Source organism: Phyllobates terribilis, unplaced genomic scaffold (genome assembly GCF_046119375.1).
Source record: "Phyllobates terribilis strain yellow unplaced genomic scaffold, ASM4611937v1 Scaffold_4__5_contigs__length_816908805, whole genome shotgun sequence".
In the NCBI taxonomy this organism is placed as follows: Eukaryota; Metazoa; Chordata; class Amphibia; order Anura; family Dendrobatidae; genus Phyllobates; species Phyllobates terribilis.
This window is the reverse complement of record NW_027362764.1, coordinates 654758196-654780458: the sequence shown is the minus strand read 5'-3', so window position 1 is coordinate 654780458 and position 22263 is coordinate 654758196. Positions and strand designations below refer to the sequence as shown.

Sequence of the window (22263 nt, the reverse complement as noted above, 5' to 3'; positions counted from 1 at the left end):
AAATATTGAAATCAAGCAAAAATCTTTTCTAGACTCCTAGATCTTTTATGTATATCTACTGAAGAGAAACTGTCACATTTAAAAATAAAAATCACAATAATGATTTTGAAAAGCCTATAAGTCATTTGCAGGAACCACTAAATAGATAAGGTCATAAATGGTTGTTTGTAGGTAAAACTATTTATAGGGGAGCTCACCCGATAGCCTGGACTCCATTTCTGTAAGATTTTATAAAGTAATTTCTTCTCCCTTGTCGCGTAACATCTACCCATCCACCTTCATTATCTATTACACCAGAATGTATGGCTGCTCTACAAACACTTGATTGCTAATAATGAAAAGAAAATTATCAGTAAACTTGTAAACTTTAAGGTTAAATCAAATCAATATTGTTTTTTCATGACATATTGTACTTCATGATAGTGACAAAATTTCTTTAATCTGACTTGCGTTCATTTGTGAAAAAAATGGAAATTTGGTGAAAATGTAGCAATTTTCAAACTTTGAATTCATATGTTCTTAAGTCAGAGAGATATGTCACAGAAAATAGTTAATACATAACATTTTCCACATGTCTACTTTACATCTGCACAGTTTTTGAAACAAATTTTTATTTTGTTAGGAAGTTATAAGGGTTAAATGTTGACCAGCGATTTCACATTTATTCAACAAAACCATTTTTTTTAGGGACCACATCACATTTGAAGTCACTTTGAGGGATGTATATGACAGAAAATATCCAAAAGTGACACCATTCTAAAAACTGCACCCCTCAAGGTGCTCAAAACCACATTCAATGAGTTTATTAACCCTTCAGGTGCTTCACAGGAATTAATGGAATGTGAAAGAAAAACATGAACATTTAAGCACCGTTTGACTTTTGAACGAGAAAATTGTCTGAAATTGAGAGTGGACACAATGTCGCATTTGGAGAGCTCCTGATGTGCCTAAACAGTGGAGACCCCCCACAAGTGACTCCATTTTGGAAAATAGACCCCTTAAGGAACTTATCTAGATGTATAGTGAGCACTTTGAACCCCCAAGTTTATAATGTAGAGCTGTAAAAATAAAAAAAAATACTTTTTTTCCACAAAAATGATCTTTTAGACCCGTTTTTTTTATTTTCACAAGGGTAACAGGAAAAATTGAACCTCAGAAGTTGTTGTGCAATTTCTCCTGAGTTCGCTGATACTCCATATGGCCGGGGTTTGAAGGGAAGGAGCACCATTTGACTTTTAGAACACAAAATTGGCTGGAATTGAGAGTGGACTTAATGTCATGTTTGGAGAGCCCCTGATGCACCTAAACAGTGGAAACCCCCCACGAGTGACCCCATTTTGGGAACTAAACCCCCCAAGGAATTTATCCAGATGTGTGGTGAGCACCTTGAACCCCCAGGTGCTTCACAGAAAATTATAACATTGAGTTGTGAAAATTAAAAAAAAACACTTTTTTTGCACAGAAATTTTATTTTAGCCAAAAAAAATGTTTTTCACAAGAAAAACAAGAAAATGGACCTCAAAATCTGTTGTGCAATTTCTCCTTAGTACGCTGATACCCCATATGTGGGAGAAAACTACTGTTTGGGCGGACGTCAGGGCTCGGAAGGGAAGGAGTGATGTTTTGGAACGCAGACATTGATGGAATGGTCTGCTTGCATCATATCGCGTTTGCAGACCCCATGATGTGCCTACACAGTGTGTGACAAAGTCACTGGCAAAGTACTGGAGAGGAGATATGTAGCACTGAGATTGTTAGTTCCAGTAATTAAACATAGGGTAAAAGGTTCCAGCACATGAAGGAATGAGGGGTTAATCAGCCATGTTTAGTGCTAGGGTGATTAAACACTTGTGGAGAGGGAGGAGGTCAGAGGATACATTCCCAGCCTTTTAGAGCATTTGGTGTGGGGTGTGTCTGGAGGCACAAGCTTTTGAGCAAGTTTGTCATTAGAAGGAAAACTAAATTTCCAGTTCTCTAAATGCTGAGCTCTGTATAACCCCGCCCACACTACTGATTGGCTTCTTTCTGTGTTCACTGTGCATAGGCAGAAAGCTGCTAATCAGTAATGGGGTGGAGTTTATACAGACCTCATGAATATGGAGGACTATGTGACAGCAGGTGTACTAGTCATCTAATGAAAATCTGCTGATCAAAAAGTGATTTTGTTTAAACTACAGCAAACCCCAGAAAGTTACACATCGCTGGAATCAAGGTTTCTATCCATACATGATGCTGCTCTCAGAGTAGGTGGCAAAATCCTGTTGACCGATTCCTATTAAGTCTAAGGCTATGTTTATGCAGTATTTTTGAAGAGGATCTTCAAAAAAAGCTTCAAAAACTCAAGAAAAGCTCCTCATAGTCATTTCTAGGGGAATTTCACATGAGTTTTTTGAACATTTTTTTCCTGAAGAGGTTTTGAATAAAAAGTGAATGTCACTTCTTTGCAGTGGATGGAATCCAAAACAAATTAGGCTCTGTAAAATTAAAAGGCTATAAAACAATATTTCAGGGAAAAAAAAACTTCTGAAACGTCTTCAGGAAATGTAAAACTCCAAGAACTCGACAACACAGGTGCATTTCCTGAAGCATATTCCATTTGAGAAACTCATTTTTGAAAGCCTCAAAAAACTTCATCCATCTGAACTTAGCCTTATTGCTCGTTTAATTCTAAACTTCATAGTTTTGCAAGAGTTTAAACTTTTCCTTTTTGTCTACAGCAGCAAAACATTTTTCTTTTTGCAGGAATAGGGTAATAGTAGAAATTTGTTGGTAAAAAAAGAAACCTCTGTATGAAATAGGGGTTATTCCAGGAGCGTAGCTAGGAGAACAACAGGGACATGTGTTTTTTGATACTGATTACAAGCTACTTTGCTTTGGCCATTGTACAGTTTGCTTCCCTGGCAATATATCTGACTGAAACTTTGCCTCGGCTAATAGCAAGCCTAGCATATGGCTCTGGGATATCCAAATAGTTAAACCCTCAGAAGACCTCAAATCGCCATTTAATCTAATGCAAAAAAAATAAGCAAGAAGTTTGTCTTATGCAATGAAAAGCAAACAGTTCACATCTTAGATTTCATTGTCATTAGATATCGAAGACACTGACTGTTAAGCTGACCATAGACATAAGAACATTTTCATTACCAAGACTGATTTTAGCTGTCTACTCTATTTATCTGGCAGTAACAGATCATGCTCTTTCGTTTTGTGCAAAAAAAACAATCCATTGAAATTAAAAATACTGTCTAAACTAGCCCATAAGTGGTTTGGCTGATAAGGGCCAAAGTTATGATTAACTGCTTGATCTTTCATCTGTTGACTTAAAATCTTGTGTCTATTTTCACCTTTAAAGGGATTGTCTGGTCCAAATCGATAAGTTTGCAGTCACTCTCTGTGACTAAAGACTTATGAATCCCCCCAGCACATCCACTGTATGCTGGAGGGATTCGCCGGTTTCTGACTCGGGAGGGTATGTATGTGTTATACATACTCCCAGCCAGTGGGAGCGACTTTGCTTCTATACACTTGTATGGAGTGAGGCCGTGCCCTCTAGTCTGCCACACCCAACTGCCAGCCATGTCACTAGACGGGGCGCTGCCTTGCTCTATGCAAGTGTATGGAGCGAGGCCACACCGCCACACCCACTGGCTGGTAGTGTCATTAGATGGTGCGCTGCCTCGCTCTATACAAGTGTATGGAGCGAGGCCACACCCACTGGCCGGGAGTATGTATAACACTTACATACCCTCCGGTCCCAGGTCTTAAACCGGCGAATCCTCTCAGTGCACAGCACCTGCGCTTGTGGGATTCAAAAGTTTGTAGTCACACAGAGTGACTGCAGACTTATCGATTTGGACTAGACAACCCCTTTAAAAGGTATTATCATCACAGACATTTATTCAGACAACCACCTCTTACAGTATGTGGATTGTTTAAAGGGAACAATCCACCTCCCTCCAAAAAAAAGATGTTATCCCCACCTTTACTTATGCAATCTGTTTTCACTGACAAAAAGTAGCTGTTTTATTTTATAAGCATAAGTGCTCTTGACATGTCATAGAACTTCCCAGGCCTCTGCCACCCTAGCTCTATTCCCTGCCGAGCTCTATCTATTTCTGCTTGACTAACAGCTCACTGATTTGACTACACAGTCAGGTGAGCTGCCAGGTAAGCTCAGGAAGGTGGGACTGGGCAGGGAATAATGCCAGAGAGGCAGAGGCTTGGCAAATGCTTTGATATGCCCAAAACACTGAAAGGGTTTTCCCATGAGCAAAATACATTTTAATTAATTGATCTTAGAATAAAAATAAGTTCCACATTTGGATGTGTTAAAAAAATGCTCCTGTCCAAAGATAACCTTATAAATGTGACATGGATGTGTCCTGACCGTGTAGGAACATTATTTGATCATCTCCTGGGCAGGGGAGGAAACAAAAGAGACAATACAGGCATTACAGCAGTGGATCACAGCTGATTCTTTCTGTGAGATGAAACAAGCTTTTAAACAGGCAGGGAAACCTTTTTCCTTACAGAAACCAGCAGCTGCGATCCCATCTTATCCTGTCTGTATACTCTTTGCTTCCCCGCGGCCCAGGAGCTGTGGTATGATCAGACCATGTTCCTGCACGGTCAGACACAGCCATTACACAGTACACAGCAGGGGCACATGTGTAGCACCCTGAGGACTCGGCTGCTACAGGGGTATTGCACCTCAAGCCAGAGGTGTGGAATTCCACTCCCGGGTAAGGATGGAGTGTGGGACTGAGCTCAGATAGCTGCATACACTACATACATCCCATTTCCGGGGGACAGATCGACGGTACTCCCACCAATATATGTGCAGGTACGATAGCGTCTGTCCCTGGCTGGAGTGGGAGGGGGGTGGAACATCCCAGTAGTGTAGGGGCAGATAGGGGGAGCAGTCTGGGTAATGCTAGGAGCTCATTGGGTGCTGGTCACCTGAGCTCACACATAGAGGGAGTATATAAGGTGGGCACCATCTTAGATCAGGGTCAGTCTGTCAGAGTTTAGTCAGAGGAGCAGAGCAGCGAAGCTCAGCCAGAAGGGCTGACAGGGAGTTGTGGCTCCGGCTGGGCCCAGCTCCAAGGCCAAGTCTGAGAGAGAGAGAGGAGTCAGAAGGACCCAGAGAGAAGAAGAAGGAACCCCAAGACCCCAGAATACAAACAGCAGGGTGAAGGGTTGGCACCCAGGGTACCGGATCCCAAGCTGGCAGAGAGAAAAGCACACCTTAGCCAGGAACCGGAGGTCGTGGGCAGGATCTGCCACGACCCTCACTAAATCCACTAGGAAGGCATACCAAGTATAGGGTCAGGGAACCCAGAAGAGGTGTACCCACCAAGAGACCCGAGGGAGCTGGACATAAGTGGATCCCTAGTGAGAACGGCCAGAAGAGAGGGAAAGTCAGACAGGAGCTCAGGACCACGCTCCAGAATTGCTTGGGGGTTGGCCGAGTCCAGGACCTGGTGGACGCAGCACGGCTCGGGTGGTCGCTTCAGGCCAGAGTGACCATAAGAACACCCGTAAGTAAAAACCCCTGAACTACACAGCCCGACTCTGAGTCTTCTTGCTTAGCTCTCCTGCACCTTCACAACCACCATCCTCTACATCTGACCCCCTGAGGCTATACCCCTCCCGTTGGGGGTTATACTACCACAGCTGCACACATACCAACAGCCTCAGCGGACCCTGCTGCAGCGGCGGCCTTTTGACCGCAAATCAACGGGTGGCGTAGTCGACACTAAAGAACATTTAACAACATCTGTAAAGACTGCCACACACTGAGTTTGACACCCTGGGCACGGACCGGGTCGCCGCCACTCGGAGACTACAAACCCCCATCTGATCCGGTTCCGGGTATCCCCAAACAGCACTGGCCCAGGGGGCGCGTCACATGTATAAGATTATCTCGGCACAGGAGCATTTTTTAACGCATCCAATTGTGGAAATTATTTTTATTCCAAGATCTATTGATTATAATGTGCCTTGTTTATGAGAAAACCTCATTTGCATATAAATTAAAACAGGTTTTTTTTTCAGTCAGAAAGCAACAATTTACATAAGTAAAGGTGTGGATGACATTATCTTTCAGAAAGCAAAATGTCACATGTAAACAGTTGGGGGGAGGGCAAGTTGGGGATCCTGCTAACAGATTCCCATTAATGATACTTACTTACCATTTCATAAAATACACTTCCAATAACTTTGGCACTGCTGTCCAAACAGCCTGCTGAACATTCATATCTAAAAATAAAAATCCAAAAATAGGGTATTTTACCAAAAAAAAGTAATTTCATAATTTTTTATGTCGAATTCTTACTAATGAGAATGTTTACACCCTTAACACAATTCACAAAATATTAAGGTCTCCAATTTCTTGCAATATGATGTGAATATATTATTGTAAAACTCACAACAGACCACAATATACATCACAACCATTGGGTGGTTTACAAGAGGTCCACTTGTCAATGGATTTTTCTTGGGACTGTAAAGCTGAATCTAAAAAAATGACTGTTTTTCACCCTTCAACCATTATATATAGTTCTAGACTTTGCTTCAAGGATTCATTAGGTAGCAACCTTAGAGTAGTCTCTATTAGGAGAAGCGAACATATGGATTCCCATGTAGTAGTCAAAAGCATAGTCTGAAAGGCTCAGGTCTGGGAAAACAGTATTTCCCACAAAAGTAGATAGGAAGAGGGTCAGGACAGGTGAAAAAGGTCAGCTTGCTAGTCTGGTCTGTAAAAGAATGGATAAACCAGAAGTACATCTAGGCTCAAACAGAATCCTAAAGAACTTTACTTCTTGGGCACCAATGTCCTAAAAGATGCCTATGATGACAGATCATTGACTTGTGGTAGCCAAGACCCATGAGGCAGTGGCAATGAGAAGAATGCTGTGCCTGAAGTCTGAGGAGAGGATGGGCACAGAAGAGCAGGAAGAGAGCAGCAGCTGTGAGAAGGAGAGCAGCCAGCTAAAACAACAGTCTCAACTAAAAGTCCAGACGCATAAACAAAGAAGGTCGGTGCACAACCAGATAAATATGAATATAACATTCATTATTAATGCAAAAAGAGAGCAAAAAGCATAATCTCCACAGACATTTAAGTTGGGACAGTTGGGGGAAACAAGCAAACCTTTTGACAATTCCTTAATGTATTCTAATGTTAAATGTTTGTGAATGTTTTTTTTGCTATGCATTTTTTGGTATTAAAGATTGTTATACATTCATATTTATTTGGATGTGCACTGGCTTTCTTTGCTCATGTTATTCATGTTTAAGTTGAAATTTCCATTCCAGTGCATCTGCACACCGGTAGCGCTTCATGTATTGTTATTTATTCTGTGACCACTTTTCTTTTTCTATCACAATGGGCCATACTTAATAGCATAAACAGCTCCTGACAGAGCATTCCATTTTTTTTCCAAAGCTGGACATCTTGCTTTACATATTCTTGAATATGTAAAGTCAGGAGGAAACCTAAGGATGGAAGTATCTATATTGGAGACTCTTCATAGAAAAGATAGAAAACATTTTATAGTAAGTCAAGCTTTTTGTTGGTATAACAGAACACAATGCAGGAAAAAATAAATGCTGCATCAAGTTTTGTTACTTGGGCACATGACTAAATAAATGACATTCAAAAGTATAAGGAGACTATATGCAAAATGGAAATAAACTGTGTCCTGTATTTACAAAAAGTATGTTTTCAAAGATTCCTTAGAATTATTAGACTGTTAACATGTGTGAAATTAAAGCACACACATCTAAAAAGGTGAGCCAAATCTGTCTTAATATTATATAAATAAAAGTAGCATCTATATTATTTTAGAAGTAGCAACTTAAAAAACAGTAACCGGGTATGCTCATGTTCTTGAATTGCTTTCATTAATTAGTTGACAACATGAAAATAAGCAAGTTTGCAATTGATTTTCTTTTCCTATCGGCTATCATTCTCCAATGATGACAACTTTTATCTTTTATAGTCTACAGCTGGTTTCCATAGAGCCCGACCCCCAGACCCTGGCTGAGAGTGTGCAGTAGCTACATTCCAGGAGAGGAGTTAACTCTCAACATTCCAGTCAGCTCTCTCTCCAACCCATTGGTTTTTATACAGCAGTTAGTTGCTCATCTCCTTCCCCCTCACTTCCTCTCCCTCTCATCTTCTGAAGAGATACAGTTATCAATCATCAGCCCTGCAGTTTTCAAAGCAGGTCTGCTTATCAAGGCTCTCTGCTCTTGCTGTCTCTGCTTTTTCTTTCAGGAGCTCTGTGCTTGTTCAAATGCCCTGTTATCTCTATATGTAAATACAGTGATACAAATGTACACTCCCGAAAAAACTACTGATAGCTGAACTTGTTACAGCAGAGCCTGTGCTGGGCTTCATAGTTCTACTAATACTACAGCTCTACTACTCACCAAAGCTGTCACTCAAGGAGGAGAGCCCACTTTACTGGACACCAGAAGTAAGGAAACTAAGGAGAATGCATTGCTCTGAGTTGCAAAAGAAAAAACTTGAAAATACCCCTTTAAGCATCTTAGTAACATGATAAGTGACTCTCCCTATTACATAATATTGCAGCCATTTGATTACCTGTTACATGTTGTCCCTTTACATTGATCCCGCAATCTGACTTCACAAGATACTATCTGAGCTGCAAAATAAAAACAAATCATAAATACAATATTACATTGAAAAGAAGGCTCTAATGTTGTAAACTTCAACATTAAATGACAATTTTGTGTGCCAGAATAATTCATATTCCACAAGGGACTTTTTGTTAAATACTTATACAGTTGTGTGAAAAAGTGTTAAATATGGCTGTTCATGCTCAGAAACCCTCAAATGTGGCTGAACTACAACAATTTTGCAAAGATGAGTGGTCCAAAATTCTTCCAGAGAGTTGTAAAAGACTCATTGCCAGTTATCACAAACACTTGATTGAAATTATTTCTGCTAAGGGTGGCCCAACCACTTATTAGGTTTAGAGGCAATAAGTTTTTCACACAGGGCCCTGTAGGTTTGGATATCTTTTTTCCCTTAATAATAAAGACCTTCATTTAAAAACTGCATTCTGTGCTTACTTGTGTTATCTCTGTGTAATATTTAAATTTGTTTTGTGATCTGAAACATTTAAGTGTGACAAACATGCAAGAGAATAAGAAATCAGGAAGGGGCAAACACTTTTTCACACCCTGGAGTTCATAGAGTAAGGTTACATTCACACATCCATTTGAACACTCAATTTGTTTGTTCCGTTCTGAGAAACAGTCACACGGACGTAGGCCCCAATCGATCAAAGCAATTATGCCAGAATTCCGTAAATCACTTTGAAAAGTCGCAAATATTTTTCTCAATGCAGACTTGTGCAAAAAATTTAGTGACTTTTGGCATTTTCACATCCATTTTGCTCAGCTCGGCAAAAAAGGGTGGAGCTGGGGCAGGATGGGGGTATGACGCTACAGCCTTCTAATTCATGATAAGCAGTGGCGTTCCATATGCCATAAATGTTACTCCAGTTCCCGATGGCGTATGCTTTTCAGATGCACCTAATTCATTAACAGGCATTTCTCTCTTAATAAATCAGGAGCGTCTGACTCCAACATCCACCCTCATGAGGACCAGCATGAACATCATTAGCCTTGATGAATCGGACTATTGTAAAAGTGATGTGAACAGAAGCAGAGGGACTAAATTATGTATTTTGGGTTCTGCCTATTCTACATTTTGGTTATTTATTTGAACAGAAAAGCATGATGTTCCAGAGAGCCCAGACTTTGGCCTAACTATGGAGCTGTATGCCATCTTATTTGAAGCTCCTAACCTGCCATCTTGGTCTCTGTCTTATTTGCAAATAACCTTTCTGGCCTTTCTAATGATATGTAAAATGATGACAATAAAGTCTATCATTCAATTAATAATGGATCTTCGCATGTTCAGCTGATTTCCTGTTACGCCTCCCAACGGATATTGATGTCAGTAGTCCAATGGGGGAACACAGCTACAAGAGCATAAGAGCAGCACCCAGTTGAGTACAGATTTTTTTTTTTACTACGCCCCTGGGCTCATGGAGTTTTATTGGTAAAGTGATTAGAAAACACCTTCAATATTTTAAATTTAGGATTTAAAAAAGAATGTCATTACAATTGGCCAAGTGTCTTAAAACTCACCTATATTGTTTAGGTGTTGGCTCACATTAAGGAAACTGAACGCAGCTTAGCGAGGTACTGGCCCTCAATATAGAGACCGGTGGAGTATGGAGTTTTATTGGCAATGTTCCATGAGAATACATGCAAATTAGCTCTCTCCAAAAGAGAAAGCTGTGTCAATGGTGTCTTCATTAGCCAAATCCTGCTCTTCATTGATAAGGATAATTTAATATTAATTAGTTGCTTGCATGATCGATGTATGACTTGGCTAATATTTCTAGTCAAGTTGCAAGGCTTCAATAAGGGTATGTGCACACTTATAGAAAATTCTGCTGCAAATTCTGATGTGTTGGCATGAAAAACGCTGCATAAAATACATGTGGTTTTTGTTGCATTTTTTGTTGCATTTTTTACACTCGTTTTTGTTGCGGATTTTTCCCCACTCATTACTATGGGTGAAATCTGTAGCAAGAACACTGAAAGAATTGACATGCTGCAGATTTAAATCTGATAGAAATCTGCAAAGAAAAAATAAGCAATGTGTGCATTATACTTCAAAATTCTCATTTACTTTGCTGCTGCTAGGAAATCCTTCAGGTTTTGTAACAGAACTGCTCAGAAAAAATGTGATAAAAACGTGATCAAAACGCAACGTGTGCACAGACCATGCAGACATTGGGATTTTATTGCTTACATTTCTTCATCTGACAATCAACTCTATTCATCTGAAACAATCCCATTCAGATAAGCAGCAACTAAAACAAATGAGACCATACTGTAAAGGGTCGGACATTGACTTAGAGGGAATCTGTCAGCAGGATTTTGCTTTGTAATCTGAAGACAGCACGACATAGAGGCTGAAACACATCTCATCGATGTATCACTTATCTGTGTGAGGTTTACTTACAATGAAAGTTTTATCACTAGGAAATTACCACTGACCAGACTAAAGGGCACCCACTTGCTAGACTGACTCCACCCCCTCCTATGATAAGCAGCTTACTGTTTCTAGACTATGTACATACAGAGCCTGGTGTGGGCGGGGTTAGCTTTCTGTGCTCTGCTACACACTAAATCTAAAAACTCTGATTGTGTAACAACTGCTGCACCCAGTAAACTAAGTGATACATTGTTGGAATCAGGGTCACTTTTCTTACACTATGCTGCTCTCAGATGAGGTAGCAAAAATATGTTGACAGATTCCATTTATAGGGTAGCTAACTGCAGTAGTTGGCACTAATGAGAGTTTTTTTTCTTTGGGAGAAAGGCAAATTGCATGTTTCTTGCTCAAGAAGCATTGCTTATGAAACTCCATACTCAACTGATCTCTTTAAGAAACTTTAAAACTTTACCAAGGGCATATCATTCAGTTAGCCAAAACCTGATCAGGGCCACATTTCCTTGAAACAGCTTCCTGCTGTTGGGCGCGTAGCTGGGCTAGTAATTCTAGTCATGTTGGAAGGCTCTTTAAATTATTTGAAATAATCTTAGAACATATATCTCCCTCCAATAGTTGGCACTAGTGAGAACATTTTATTTTCTCTGGGAGCAAGTTTACATAGATTGGTTAGCAAATACCAAGATATTGCATGAGAATCTACAGAAAATCTGTTGCACTGCCTTTCAAACAAAAAGCCAAGTATAATGGACATATCTAATTTGGTTACAGCAATCAGACAAATAGATTGAAAATCATGCTACAAAAAAACTAAAAACTAATCAGTAATTGAGGAGAATATGGATGCATAATTGGAGAGGAGAGTTACGACAATTTGTAATGAAGACTCTAGTGTGGCAGTAGGATGCAGAACTTACACATTTGCTCCGTACTGATCACTTCATTGTTACTATAGCTGTCAGTCCTGGTGGAACTTGTTGGCGAGTGAGTCCTCGCTCTACTCTGAGAAGTGGTGTCAAGTGCCTTTGTACGTTGTCTCTCTATCTCATTGGTTTCTTCTTCAGGCTCGGGAATAGGATAGTGAAAATCTGATCCATCTGCCAAAGGGAAAAAAAAGCATGTGGCTATACACCAGACACATATACAGTTATATGAAAAAGTTTGGGCACCCCTATTAATCTTAAGCTTAATGTTTTATAAAAATTGGTGTTTTTACAACAGCTATTTCAGTTTGATATATGTAATAACTGTTGGACACAGTAATGTTTCTGCCTTGAAATGAGGTTTATTGTACTAACAGAAAATGTGCAATCTGCATTCAAACAAAATTTGACAGGTGCATAAGTATGGGCACCGTTATCATTTTCTTGTTTTAAATACTCCTACCTACTTTTTACTGACTTACTAAAGCACTTTTTTGGTTTTGTAACCTCATTGAGCTTTGAACTTCATAGCCAGGTGTATGCAATCATGAGAAAAGCTACTTAAAGTGGCCACTTGCAAGTTTTTCTCCTGTTTGAATCTCCTCTGCAGAGTGGCATCATGGGCTCCTCAAAACAACTGTCAAATGATCTGAAAACAAAGATTATTCAACATAGTTGTTCAGGGGAAGGATACAAAAAGCTGTCTCAGAGATTTAACCTGTCAGTTTCCACTGTGAGGAACATAGTAAGGAAATGGAAGAACACAGGGACAGTTCTTGTTAAGGCCAGAAGTGGCAGGCCAAGAAAAACATCAGAAAGGCAGAGAAGAAGAATGTCAAGGACAATCCTCAGACCACCTCCAGAGAGCTGCAGCATCAACTTGCTGCAGATGGTGTCACTGTGCATCAGTCAACTATACAACGCACTTTGCACAAGGAGAAGCTGTATGGGAGAGTGATGCGAAAGAAGCCGTTTCTGCAAGCACGCCACAAACAGAGTCGGCTGAGGTATGCAAAAGCACATTTGGAGAAGCCAATTTCGTTTTGGAAGAAGGTCCTGTGGACTGATGAAACCAAGATTGAGTTGTTTGGTCATACAAAAAGGCGTTATGCATGGCGGTAAAAAAACACAGCATTCCAAGAAAAACACTTGCTACCCACAGTAAAATTTGGTGGAGGTTCCATCATGCTTTGGGGCTGTGTGGCCAATGCCGGCACCGGGAATCTTGTTAAAGTTGAGGGACGCATGGATTCCACTCAGTATCAGCAGATTCTTGACAATAATGTTCAAGAATCAGTGACAAAGTTGAAGTTACGCAGGGGATGGATCTTTCAGCAAGATAATGATCCAAAACACCGCTCCAAATCTACTCAGGCATTCATGCAGAGGAACAATTACAATGTTCTGGAATGGCCATCCCAGTCCCCAGACCTGAATATCATTGAACATCTGTGGGATCATTTGAAGAGGGCTGTCCATGCTCGGCGACCATCAAACTTAACTGAACTGGAATTGTTTTGTAAAGAGGAATGGTCAAAAATACCTTCATTCAGGATCCAGGAACTCATTAAAAGCTACAGGAAGCGACTAGAGGCTGTTATTTTTGCAAAAGGAGGATCTACTAAATATTAATGTCACTTTTCTGGTGGGGTGCCCATACTTATGCACCTGTCAAATTTTGTTTGAATGCAGATTGCACATTTTCTGTTAGTACAATAAACCTCATTTCAAGGCAGAAACATTACTGTGTCCAACAGTTATTACATATATCAAACTGAAATAGCTGTTGCAAAAACAACAATTCTTAAAAAACATTAAGCTTAAGATTAATAGGGGTGCCCAAACTTTTTCATATAACTGTACTTTCTAAACATATACAAAACATTGGTTAGGGTTAAATCCCATTTCATAACATTTTTAAAAATATGTTAAGTTGGAGTTTGTGTGAAGAAATGTATGTTGGGAATCAGCCCAGAAGTACACTCAAGTGACCTTGTTTGATCTCTAGGAAAAAGCATGGCCAGACCAGTAATAAGCATCTTCCCTACATGACTGCCAACTGTGTAAATCTCAACCTAATTACTAGTTGTGGTTTAAAAAAAGAAGACTCTGGTTCACTGGAGACTGAGGTGAGACCACCAAACTATTTCTCCAGGGGACATCAAGATGGCCATTAATCCTCATGTCAGGAGGCATGACTCCGGTGTTGAAATGTCTTACAAAATATGGATTATTCTGTATGAATACACAGAAATGCAAGATACATGGCCCTTTCACAGCAATAGGTAAATATTATTATCCACGAGTAAGTGCCAAGCGAGGTCGACAAACAATACCTTGCAGGTTATTTTTACATTTTGCCTATTCAATGAACTGATTCACATAATCTGTGTGTTTATGTCGGTAAAACAAAGAGAGATAACCCAAATCTTTTATATATATATATATATTTATTATCAAATTGTAGGCATGAAATGTGCAGAATTGGTAGTGCAATATAAATGTAAAAATTGTTGCAAAACAATAAAATATTTTTTAACCATAATGGTATTTCCACCAAACATCAAAAAGTTACCAGTATACTGTATGTGCTATAGAGTCTTCTACTTATGTCTGTTTCTAAGAAAACTAGACAGCAACCTGTATGGATGCCATTACGACTCCCATAGAAGTTGTCACCTGCTTTTTAAAAGGGAACCTGTCACCAGGTTTTTCCCATATAACCTACAGCCACCTCCTTTCAGACCTGTGTTACAGCATTCAGGAATGCTTTATATAAGTCTCCAAGCCGCCCTGCAAGACCATTTATTATACTCTCCTAAGGGGCGGTCTGGTGCGATTCTGTCCTTCTTCTCTGCTTCATGTGGATGACGCATCCTACGTCATCCATACAGTGTTCCAAATTGCGTTCTTCTGTCTGCCCTGCTGAAATCAGAGCAAAGTACTGAAGTGTGCATGCGCAGGCACTCTCTGGCCTTTTCCCGCACATGCTTAGAACAGTACTTTGCTTTGCCCTCAGCAGGCAAAAAGAAGTACGGCTGTGTAGGAGCGCGATGGGGAACACTGTATGGATGACGTAGAATTCATCATCTACACGAAGCAGAGAAGGAGGACGGGGATTACAAGAAGAGAGGAGGTGCCAGACCTAGACCAGCGACGCCCATCGGACTGGACCGCCCTGTTGATGAGTATAATAAAAGGTCTTTTTCTATTTTTCAGGGCTTCTATCCAGTTAATTCTTCTGTTTTCCATTAGGTCTGTGACATCACGTGCTTAAAATCCGACAAGCTGAATCCTTCTAAGCTCTATGTAGAAACAGGAAGTTTATTTTCCCTGCATGAGTCATGAGTCACTGCAAAAGTCCCTGGCTGAAGGGAGAAGGGAGCAGCGGGGTCAGGAGCTGAAGAGGGGAATGATAAATATAGGGACAAGACACTTCCTGTTTCTACATAGAGCAGAGAAAAGAGAAGAAATTACTGAGTAGAAAGGCAAAATAAGCAATTGTAAGTACACAGTGCTATATAATATGATAATTGTAATATAATAAGAGGATAATAACTTTGATGGGAGAAGTGTTTCTTTAAAGTCCAAAATCAAATAACTATCTAATTATGCTACGATGTAGATCCTTCTGGGCTTCTGGAGCCCAATGAAAAAAAATCCCAACAATTATGTACCATTAAAAATACTGGTGTCTTTCTAATCAAGAAAAGGTCCTTATGGGCCCTATAAGTGTAATGATTGAGGTGTGACTCTTAGTGTTGGTACAAATCGACTCTCAGGCTAGTCCATCAGTTAATCTGTGGCTACTGGATGGGAGCCATTAGAGTCACATGGCATCCACAGCTCTTCTTTTGATTGGCTGGCCTGGTATGTCATCACACTGCAATGATGAAATCTTGCCAGGATAATCAAAAAAGGAGCCACATATGCTGTCAGGTAAGTGGTGGTTCTCAGGGCCCCTGTTCAGTGGCCACAGATTACTGATGTGGTCAATAGATTGGGCCCTACAAATCGATTTGCACCAACTCTAGTGTCTCCTATCTCTGCACCCCCTATAACTACATTTCATATCCAAAAATATGCATATTTTTAATGCAATTAAGACAACATTTTTACACAAGGCCATTCAAAAAATGGAATTTTGATTTTAAAATCCCATAACTCTACAGATAAAGCTGAACGACATCAGATCGCATTACGTTTAAATCCATTCTACCTTTTATAGATTGATCAACATATTTATAAAGCTACTCGTTGGCTTATATAGATTTCTAGTGGCAGTTCCAAGTTGTATAACAGTCTAGATCTAAGTTTACAATTCTACTAGCTGGAATTGTAAATCGTAACCAAGGTCAACACATCCCTAACCACAGCCCTGAAGCCAGCGTAAGTGTGAGTGCAGACATAGGCTATGAGGGTACAGTCACACGTAATCATTTTCCACCACAAATCTGTGGTAAATCTGCATTAAAATATTCATGTGTTATATGTAAAATTTTTTCACAGTTTTCAATATACCTATAGTTCATCCTTTTCAAAACTTTATATGATGTTTTTGGATTTATTGTACGTTTGCAAAAGTTTTAAAATGATGATGTATACTGTACCTCGGAAACAGAGATTATTCCTGCAGCCTCCTCCATAGCTGGGTGGGCAAGCTGAACAAGAGCGGCCATGCTTGTAGGGAGCATGACCCCACCAATTTCCCCTTTGAAAAAAAATATTGCCATTGATTTATTACTGATATATTTTGCCAAGATTTATATATTTGACACTTTATAAATGTTCTAATGTTCAATTAAAATTTTTAGAGAAAAAAGACATATATAACATCTTGAACGACTGCGTTCAACTTTATACTTACACTTTTCTTATTTTTATTATTACAAGCATGGTTGTGGAGAGGGGGTGAATATTCATGCCCTTTAATAGCGGGCACACGCGATCGCCCGGCAGCAGCAGGAGCCGCGCTGCTGATACACTGTGTGCCGCTATTAAGGAGCATGAATATTCAGTGCTCCCCACGCCTATGGGCATGGGGAGCAGTGAATATTCATTTTCGTTAGCAGCGGGGACAGTATAGGCTGCAGCAGGCGGCTGCTGCCTCCGGTGCCCCGCTCCTCCGCCACAACTGCTCCCCCCAACACAGTATATATATATACCCCCCCAGCAACATTCGGACTATAAGACGCACCCCCCCATTTTCCTCCAAAATTTTGGAGGAAAAAAGTGCGTCTTATAGTCCGAAAAATACTGTATATATATATATATATATATATACAGTATATATTAGTATTATTACTATATTATACAAAAATACAATGTAGTTGAACTTTACTTACTTTGGAGAGTAATTGCACACTAGATATATGGCCTTTGGCCATATTTGCCCCCAAACATTCATGTTGTGGCACAGGTTTATAGCACAACCAATTCTACTGCTTGTTGCCCAAACCACCTTAGAGCAAAATAACAAAAAAAAGACAGAAAATGTCAAGTCCAATAATATAATCATAATATACAACCTTTAAAAGGTAGTCATCTTGAAGCACAGGCTAAAGCTCTGTTCTATGCTGCTAATTTCAAACTAAAGCTTAATTTTCATACCAATATTATATATCGGGATGCAATGAATTACTCCCTTTAAAGAAAAGCTGTCACCTGATTCATGCTGCCCAATCCACGGGACGGATGAATCAGAGCTTGGCTGTACGACAGCAGCCATGTATATTTTTCTCTGAAACGCTTCAATATCACAGGGAAAAATAGTTTTAGAAGATCTGGCAGGCTACCGTAGTTAGAGATGAGACTATTCTGGCAATGCCCCTGGCTGGCTACCCAGCGCTGCTCTAATTGATTAACAGGACACTCCCATAGTGAGAGACCTGTCAATCACCTGGCACCGGACTAGTCTTGTCTCTGTCTACAGTGGCTGGATGGATCTTCTAACATTATGAAGGTGGACACAGCGGTAATGATGATCTTCTGACTATATTATTCTTTGGAACGCCGAAGAGTTTGAGAGGAAAATATACCTAGCTGTAATCGAGCAGCCGGGCTTTGATTCATACTGCCTTTGGTTTCGGCAGCATGAATCAGGTGACAGGTTCCCTATAATCACAGACAGTGACTGGGGTGCCAAGGGCCCACCAGTAACTAACTCCAGGGCCCCACTTTTCAGCTACATGCAAATGTGACATTATCCTCATTCACAAATGTATATAACAATGACCTGGATAGAATATTAAATTAATAAGATGCTGCCTTTGTCTGTACATAGTGATTCAAGTATATTGTGCCAAATACTGCTCATATAAGAGGGTGGTGGCCCACTCTTGCACAGCGGCCCGCCGGAGGATTCTCCTGTTCTCCAGGGCCAGTCCAAGTTTGATCATAGAAATCCTGAATATTTTTGTCTCTACCCCTGCCTGGAATACTTGGCAGATTACAGTCTACATTCATGGCAGCCTGTTTCCTGTCAGTTGCTAGTAGCCATAAGCTTTTATACCAGTCAGCATATCCAGGGCATCTGGTTTAGTCCCTCCGATGGCAAAATACTTCCAGTCACATTAACTTATGAATTTTTCCAATGACTATGACGCATAAGACATTGACTAAAGGTTTAGATAAATGCTTTGAGAACACTTTAGATACAATGCTTCTGTCTCTATTCATAACATTTTACTATAGGAATACAACAGATCATCACACAGATGTGTCCACCTTTATTTTTTCTTCAATTTTGTTAAGGACTCAATACCATAACACAACATGCTGTGAAACCTATGACCTGCTGCTACTTAGCCACTGGATCGCCTGACATAGACATTTCGTAATAGAATATCATAAATTTATGGTTTTATTGAAGAGTTGGTAAATTTTGTGCCGTACCTCACAAACTCAAAGAAAAGACCCTCAAAAATTGTTATTTTTGCAGAAAATGCAAGAATTCACTAAAAAGATAGGAGGCCTGATATATCCTCTATGAATAAGAGGCTGGTTCAAAGTTTTGTTCAAAATATTTATGTTTAGAGGGATTGACCATTTTCTAGTGACATTTCTAAAATATCATAAAATAATGTGAACTGGCACAGAAAACTCCAAATCCCTTATTCTTATTCCTCAACAAAGTATCTGAGTTCTGAAAAGAATTGCCTGGTCAAAATAAAACTTTTTACAGAGCACTGAACATGTGAAAAGTATCAAATCCAGACATACGTACCTACCGGCACCCACCTGGATCCAGCACAGGCTGCTCTGTAACTCTATAGCAGTGCTTGATTGGATGTTTTATAATGATACAAAGTTACCTGACTTCTGCAGCCAATCACAGGCTGCAGCAGTCCAGCTGCTAGTGGAATGGTGACATCACCCCTTCCTGTCTCTGCGCAGACCACTAAGCGGGCTGTGCAGGATCCAGGTAGGTGCCGGTAGGTCAGTATGACTGAATTTCCAATATTTTACATATCCCGTTTTTGAACAAAGTTTTATTTTTCTCAGATACCACATTTTAATCAAATAAATGCTGCCATAATGCTATCTTAAGAGCTATAGATGGGGATAGCACTGTTTACAGTCACGCGGCATACTTTGGCAGATGTTGCTATAAGGAAGGGGGGGGGGGATTTGTCAACTCACATCATTTCATGGCATTTTAGAAACTTTCCCAGGTATAAACTGCCTGATTTGAGAGCAGCATAAAGTAGGGACAGAAACCCTGATTGCAATACTGGCTCACTCACTATTTATTACTAAATATACTTTTTACTATACTATTATAAACTTTGGACTCATGGCAGTTTCAATATCAATTGTTGCAGGACTAGCACGTAAACTGAGCTGTTCAAAGTTCCCGTGTTCAGACCATCAACCTATGACCTGTCCTACTGCTATATTATATAGGGAAACCCCTTCAAAAGGAATTTGTCATCAAGTTTTTGCCACTTAAGCTTATATCAGCATACTGTAGGGGCAGAAACACCAATTCTAAGGATGTTTCACTTAGAGAGCTGCTTGCTCTAGTTTTGATAAAAATCACTGTTTTATCAGCAAGAGATTATCACTAGGACAAGTAACCCTGCTGCTATGTAGTCCTCCATATTCATGAGCTCTGTATAATCCCGCCCACACCACTGATTGACAGCTTAAGCACATTGTACACAGAAAGTTCAAAACTACAGCAAGCGGTCCAGTAAGTGATACATCACTGGAATCAGGGTCTCTGCAACCGCATTATACAGCTCTCAGATGGGGTAGCCAAACCCTGATGATAGATTCTCTTTAAAGGAGTTGTGGTGTCACAGTAATACAATTATTAGGCTCCAACTATGCTCTAATTTGTAAAGATTATTTACGTAAATTAATTGTGGTTTATATAAAACATACCTGTGTATAATGAGTGCACACTGGCCCGGAACACCTGAATGGACAGTAAGGGTTACACTCTTGTGGATATGGGAACGTATAATCTCTGACTTCATCGTACCAAGCCTGGACGTGGTAAGTAGGTGGCCTGAACCTATATTGGAAGTCCAAAAAAATTATTTAATTTTCATATATCAAAGTATTTTTTTTTTCTAAAAACTGAGATATTTGTCTTACCTCCCCCAATGGGCACCCAAATTCTGTCCAATTGATGGAAGCAAATTTGCAGGACCATGTTCCCATAGACAAGTTTCAGCCCATGCTTCAGCAGATCGTTCCAATTCGACATCCCATATCTTAAACACACAAAATAAGATTGGTAAAATATTGTGCTGAAATGATACACGAAAGACAAAATGCTCCTATTGAGTTCTACATTTATTAGTGCAATATTCGGCTTTGTATATTGTAAAACTTTATAGGGTCTATTTTTACAAGAAAAAAAATAGCTGTTGGCAAAAAAAATAAAAAATCTAATTCCTCAAAGAGTTATGGGACTTAACCTGACCCCAAAGTTTGAGTTATCTAAAGAACACTATTTAGAGATCCTCTACTGTACTCTAGTAGACTGAAGCCTGAGCATACCATGACAACTGGACAGCGCCGACATGGGCCACCACGGAGTTTGTATAGGAAATGCTTTAAATACCTATCTCTAACAACACCTGTGGGAACTGTAATGGAGCCCATATTGGTTGTCGTCTAGATTTACCAGCAGCATAGAAATATATATGTACAGTATCTAAGACTTTTCACACTTAGTTTTTCGTTTTCAGTGATGCAAGCTTTTCCCAACATATACTGTATCTTTGACAGAAAGCGGTGATGCATTCCACTCTATAAATGTACAGATGGTATATGTCACCCATTGGAGAAATGTATACTATTTAGTGCACATCTTTAGTGTATGTCTTTATATAGGAAGTTACAGTATCTTATAATTTCTTAAATGAAAAAAAAAATGCTGATGTATACAGTCACCTTTTTAGCATATACCTGGTGAGCAGTGGTTTAACTAGAGTCCGATGGGCCCCAGTGCAAAATGTGGGCCTGGGCCCCCACCCCCCATGTTGGTCAGATTACAGCTTTCTAGGTCCTAGAAAGGCATGAATGTTCGCCTCCAATGTAATAATGTCCCCATCCTGGCCCCTTATTTAATAATGTCCCCCATCCTGGCCCTTACCTGTAACAATGACCCCCATTATGGCCTCCTTCCTGCTTCAATGTCCTCCTTTCTTGGCCCCTTGCTATATTAATATCCCCCATCCCGGACCCCTATATGTAATAATGTCCCCCATCATGCCTTTTTTTGGTATAATGTCTCTCATCCTGGCCCCTCCCTGAAATAATGTCCCTCATTCTGGTCCCCATGTAGTAATAATGTCCTTTATCCTTGCCCTTATATTTAATGATGTCCGCCATCCTATAACAATGTCACTCATCCTGGGCTCCATCCTATAATAATGTCGTTCATCCTGGGCACCATCCTATAACAATCTTCCACATCCTGGGCACCATCCTATAACAATGCCCCCCATCCTGGGCACCATCATATAACAATGTCCCCCACCCTATCATCCTATAACAATGTCCCCCATCCTGGGCACCATCCTATAACAATGTCCCCCATCCTGGGCACCAGCCTATAACTATGTCCCCCACCCTGGTCACCATCCTATAACAATGTCCCCCATCTTGGGCACCATCCTATAACAATGTCCCCTCTCCTGGGCACCATCCTATAACAATGTCCCCCATCATGGGCACCATCCTATAACAATGTCCCCCATCCTGTGCCTCTTCCTGTAATAATGTTCTCCATTCCTGTCTAACACATTTTGTCAA

The 22263-nt window shown here is 40.1% G+C and overlaps 1 protein-coding gene across 1 annotated transcript in view; it reads right to left on the bottom strand.

Annotated features, from left to right (window-relative positions):
- CRISPLD1 (cysteine rich secretory protein LCCL domain containing 1) overlaps positions 1 to 22263 on the bottom strand; it is a 148312-nt gene that overhangs the window by 39085 nt on the left and 86964 nt on the right. The window contains exons 3-10 of the mRNA XM_073679457.1: positions 20596 to 20714; positions 20380 to 20512; positions 17337 to 17452; positions 16602 to 16702; positions 11986 to 12165; positions 8615 to 8675; positions 6195 to 6261; positions 198 to 328 (exon numbers count right to left, since the gene is read on the bottom strand). Of these exons, the coding sequence (XP_073535558.1) occupies positions 198 to 328; positions 6195 to 6261; positions 8615 to 8675; positions 11986 to 12165; positions 16602 to 16702; positions 17337 to 17452; positions 20380 to 20512; positions 20596 to 20714 (908 nt within the window). The remainder of the gene's footprint in view (positions 1 to 197; positions 329 to 6194; positions 6262 to 8614; positions 8676 to 11985; positions 12166 to 16601; positions 16703 to 17336; positions 17453 to 20379; positions 20513 to 20595; positions 20715 to 22263) is intronic.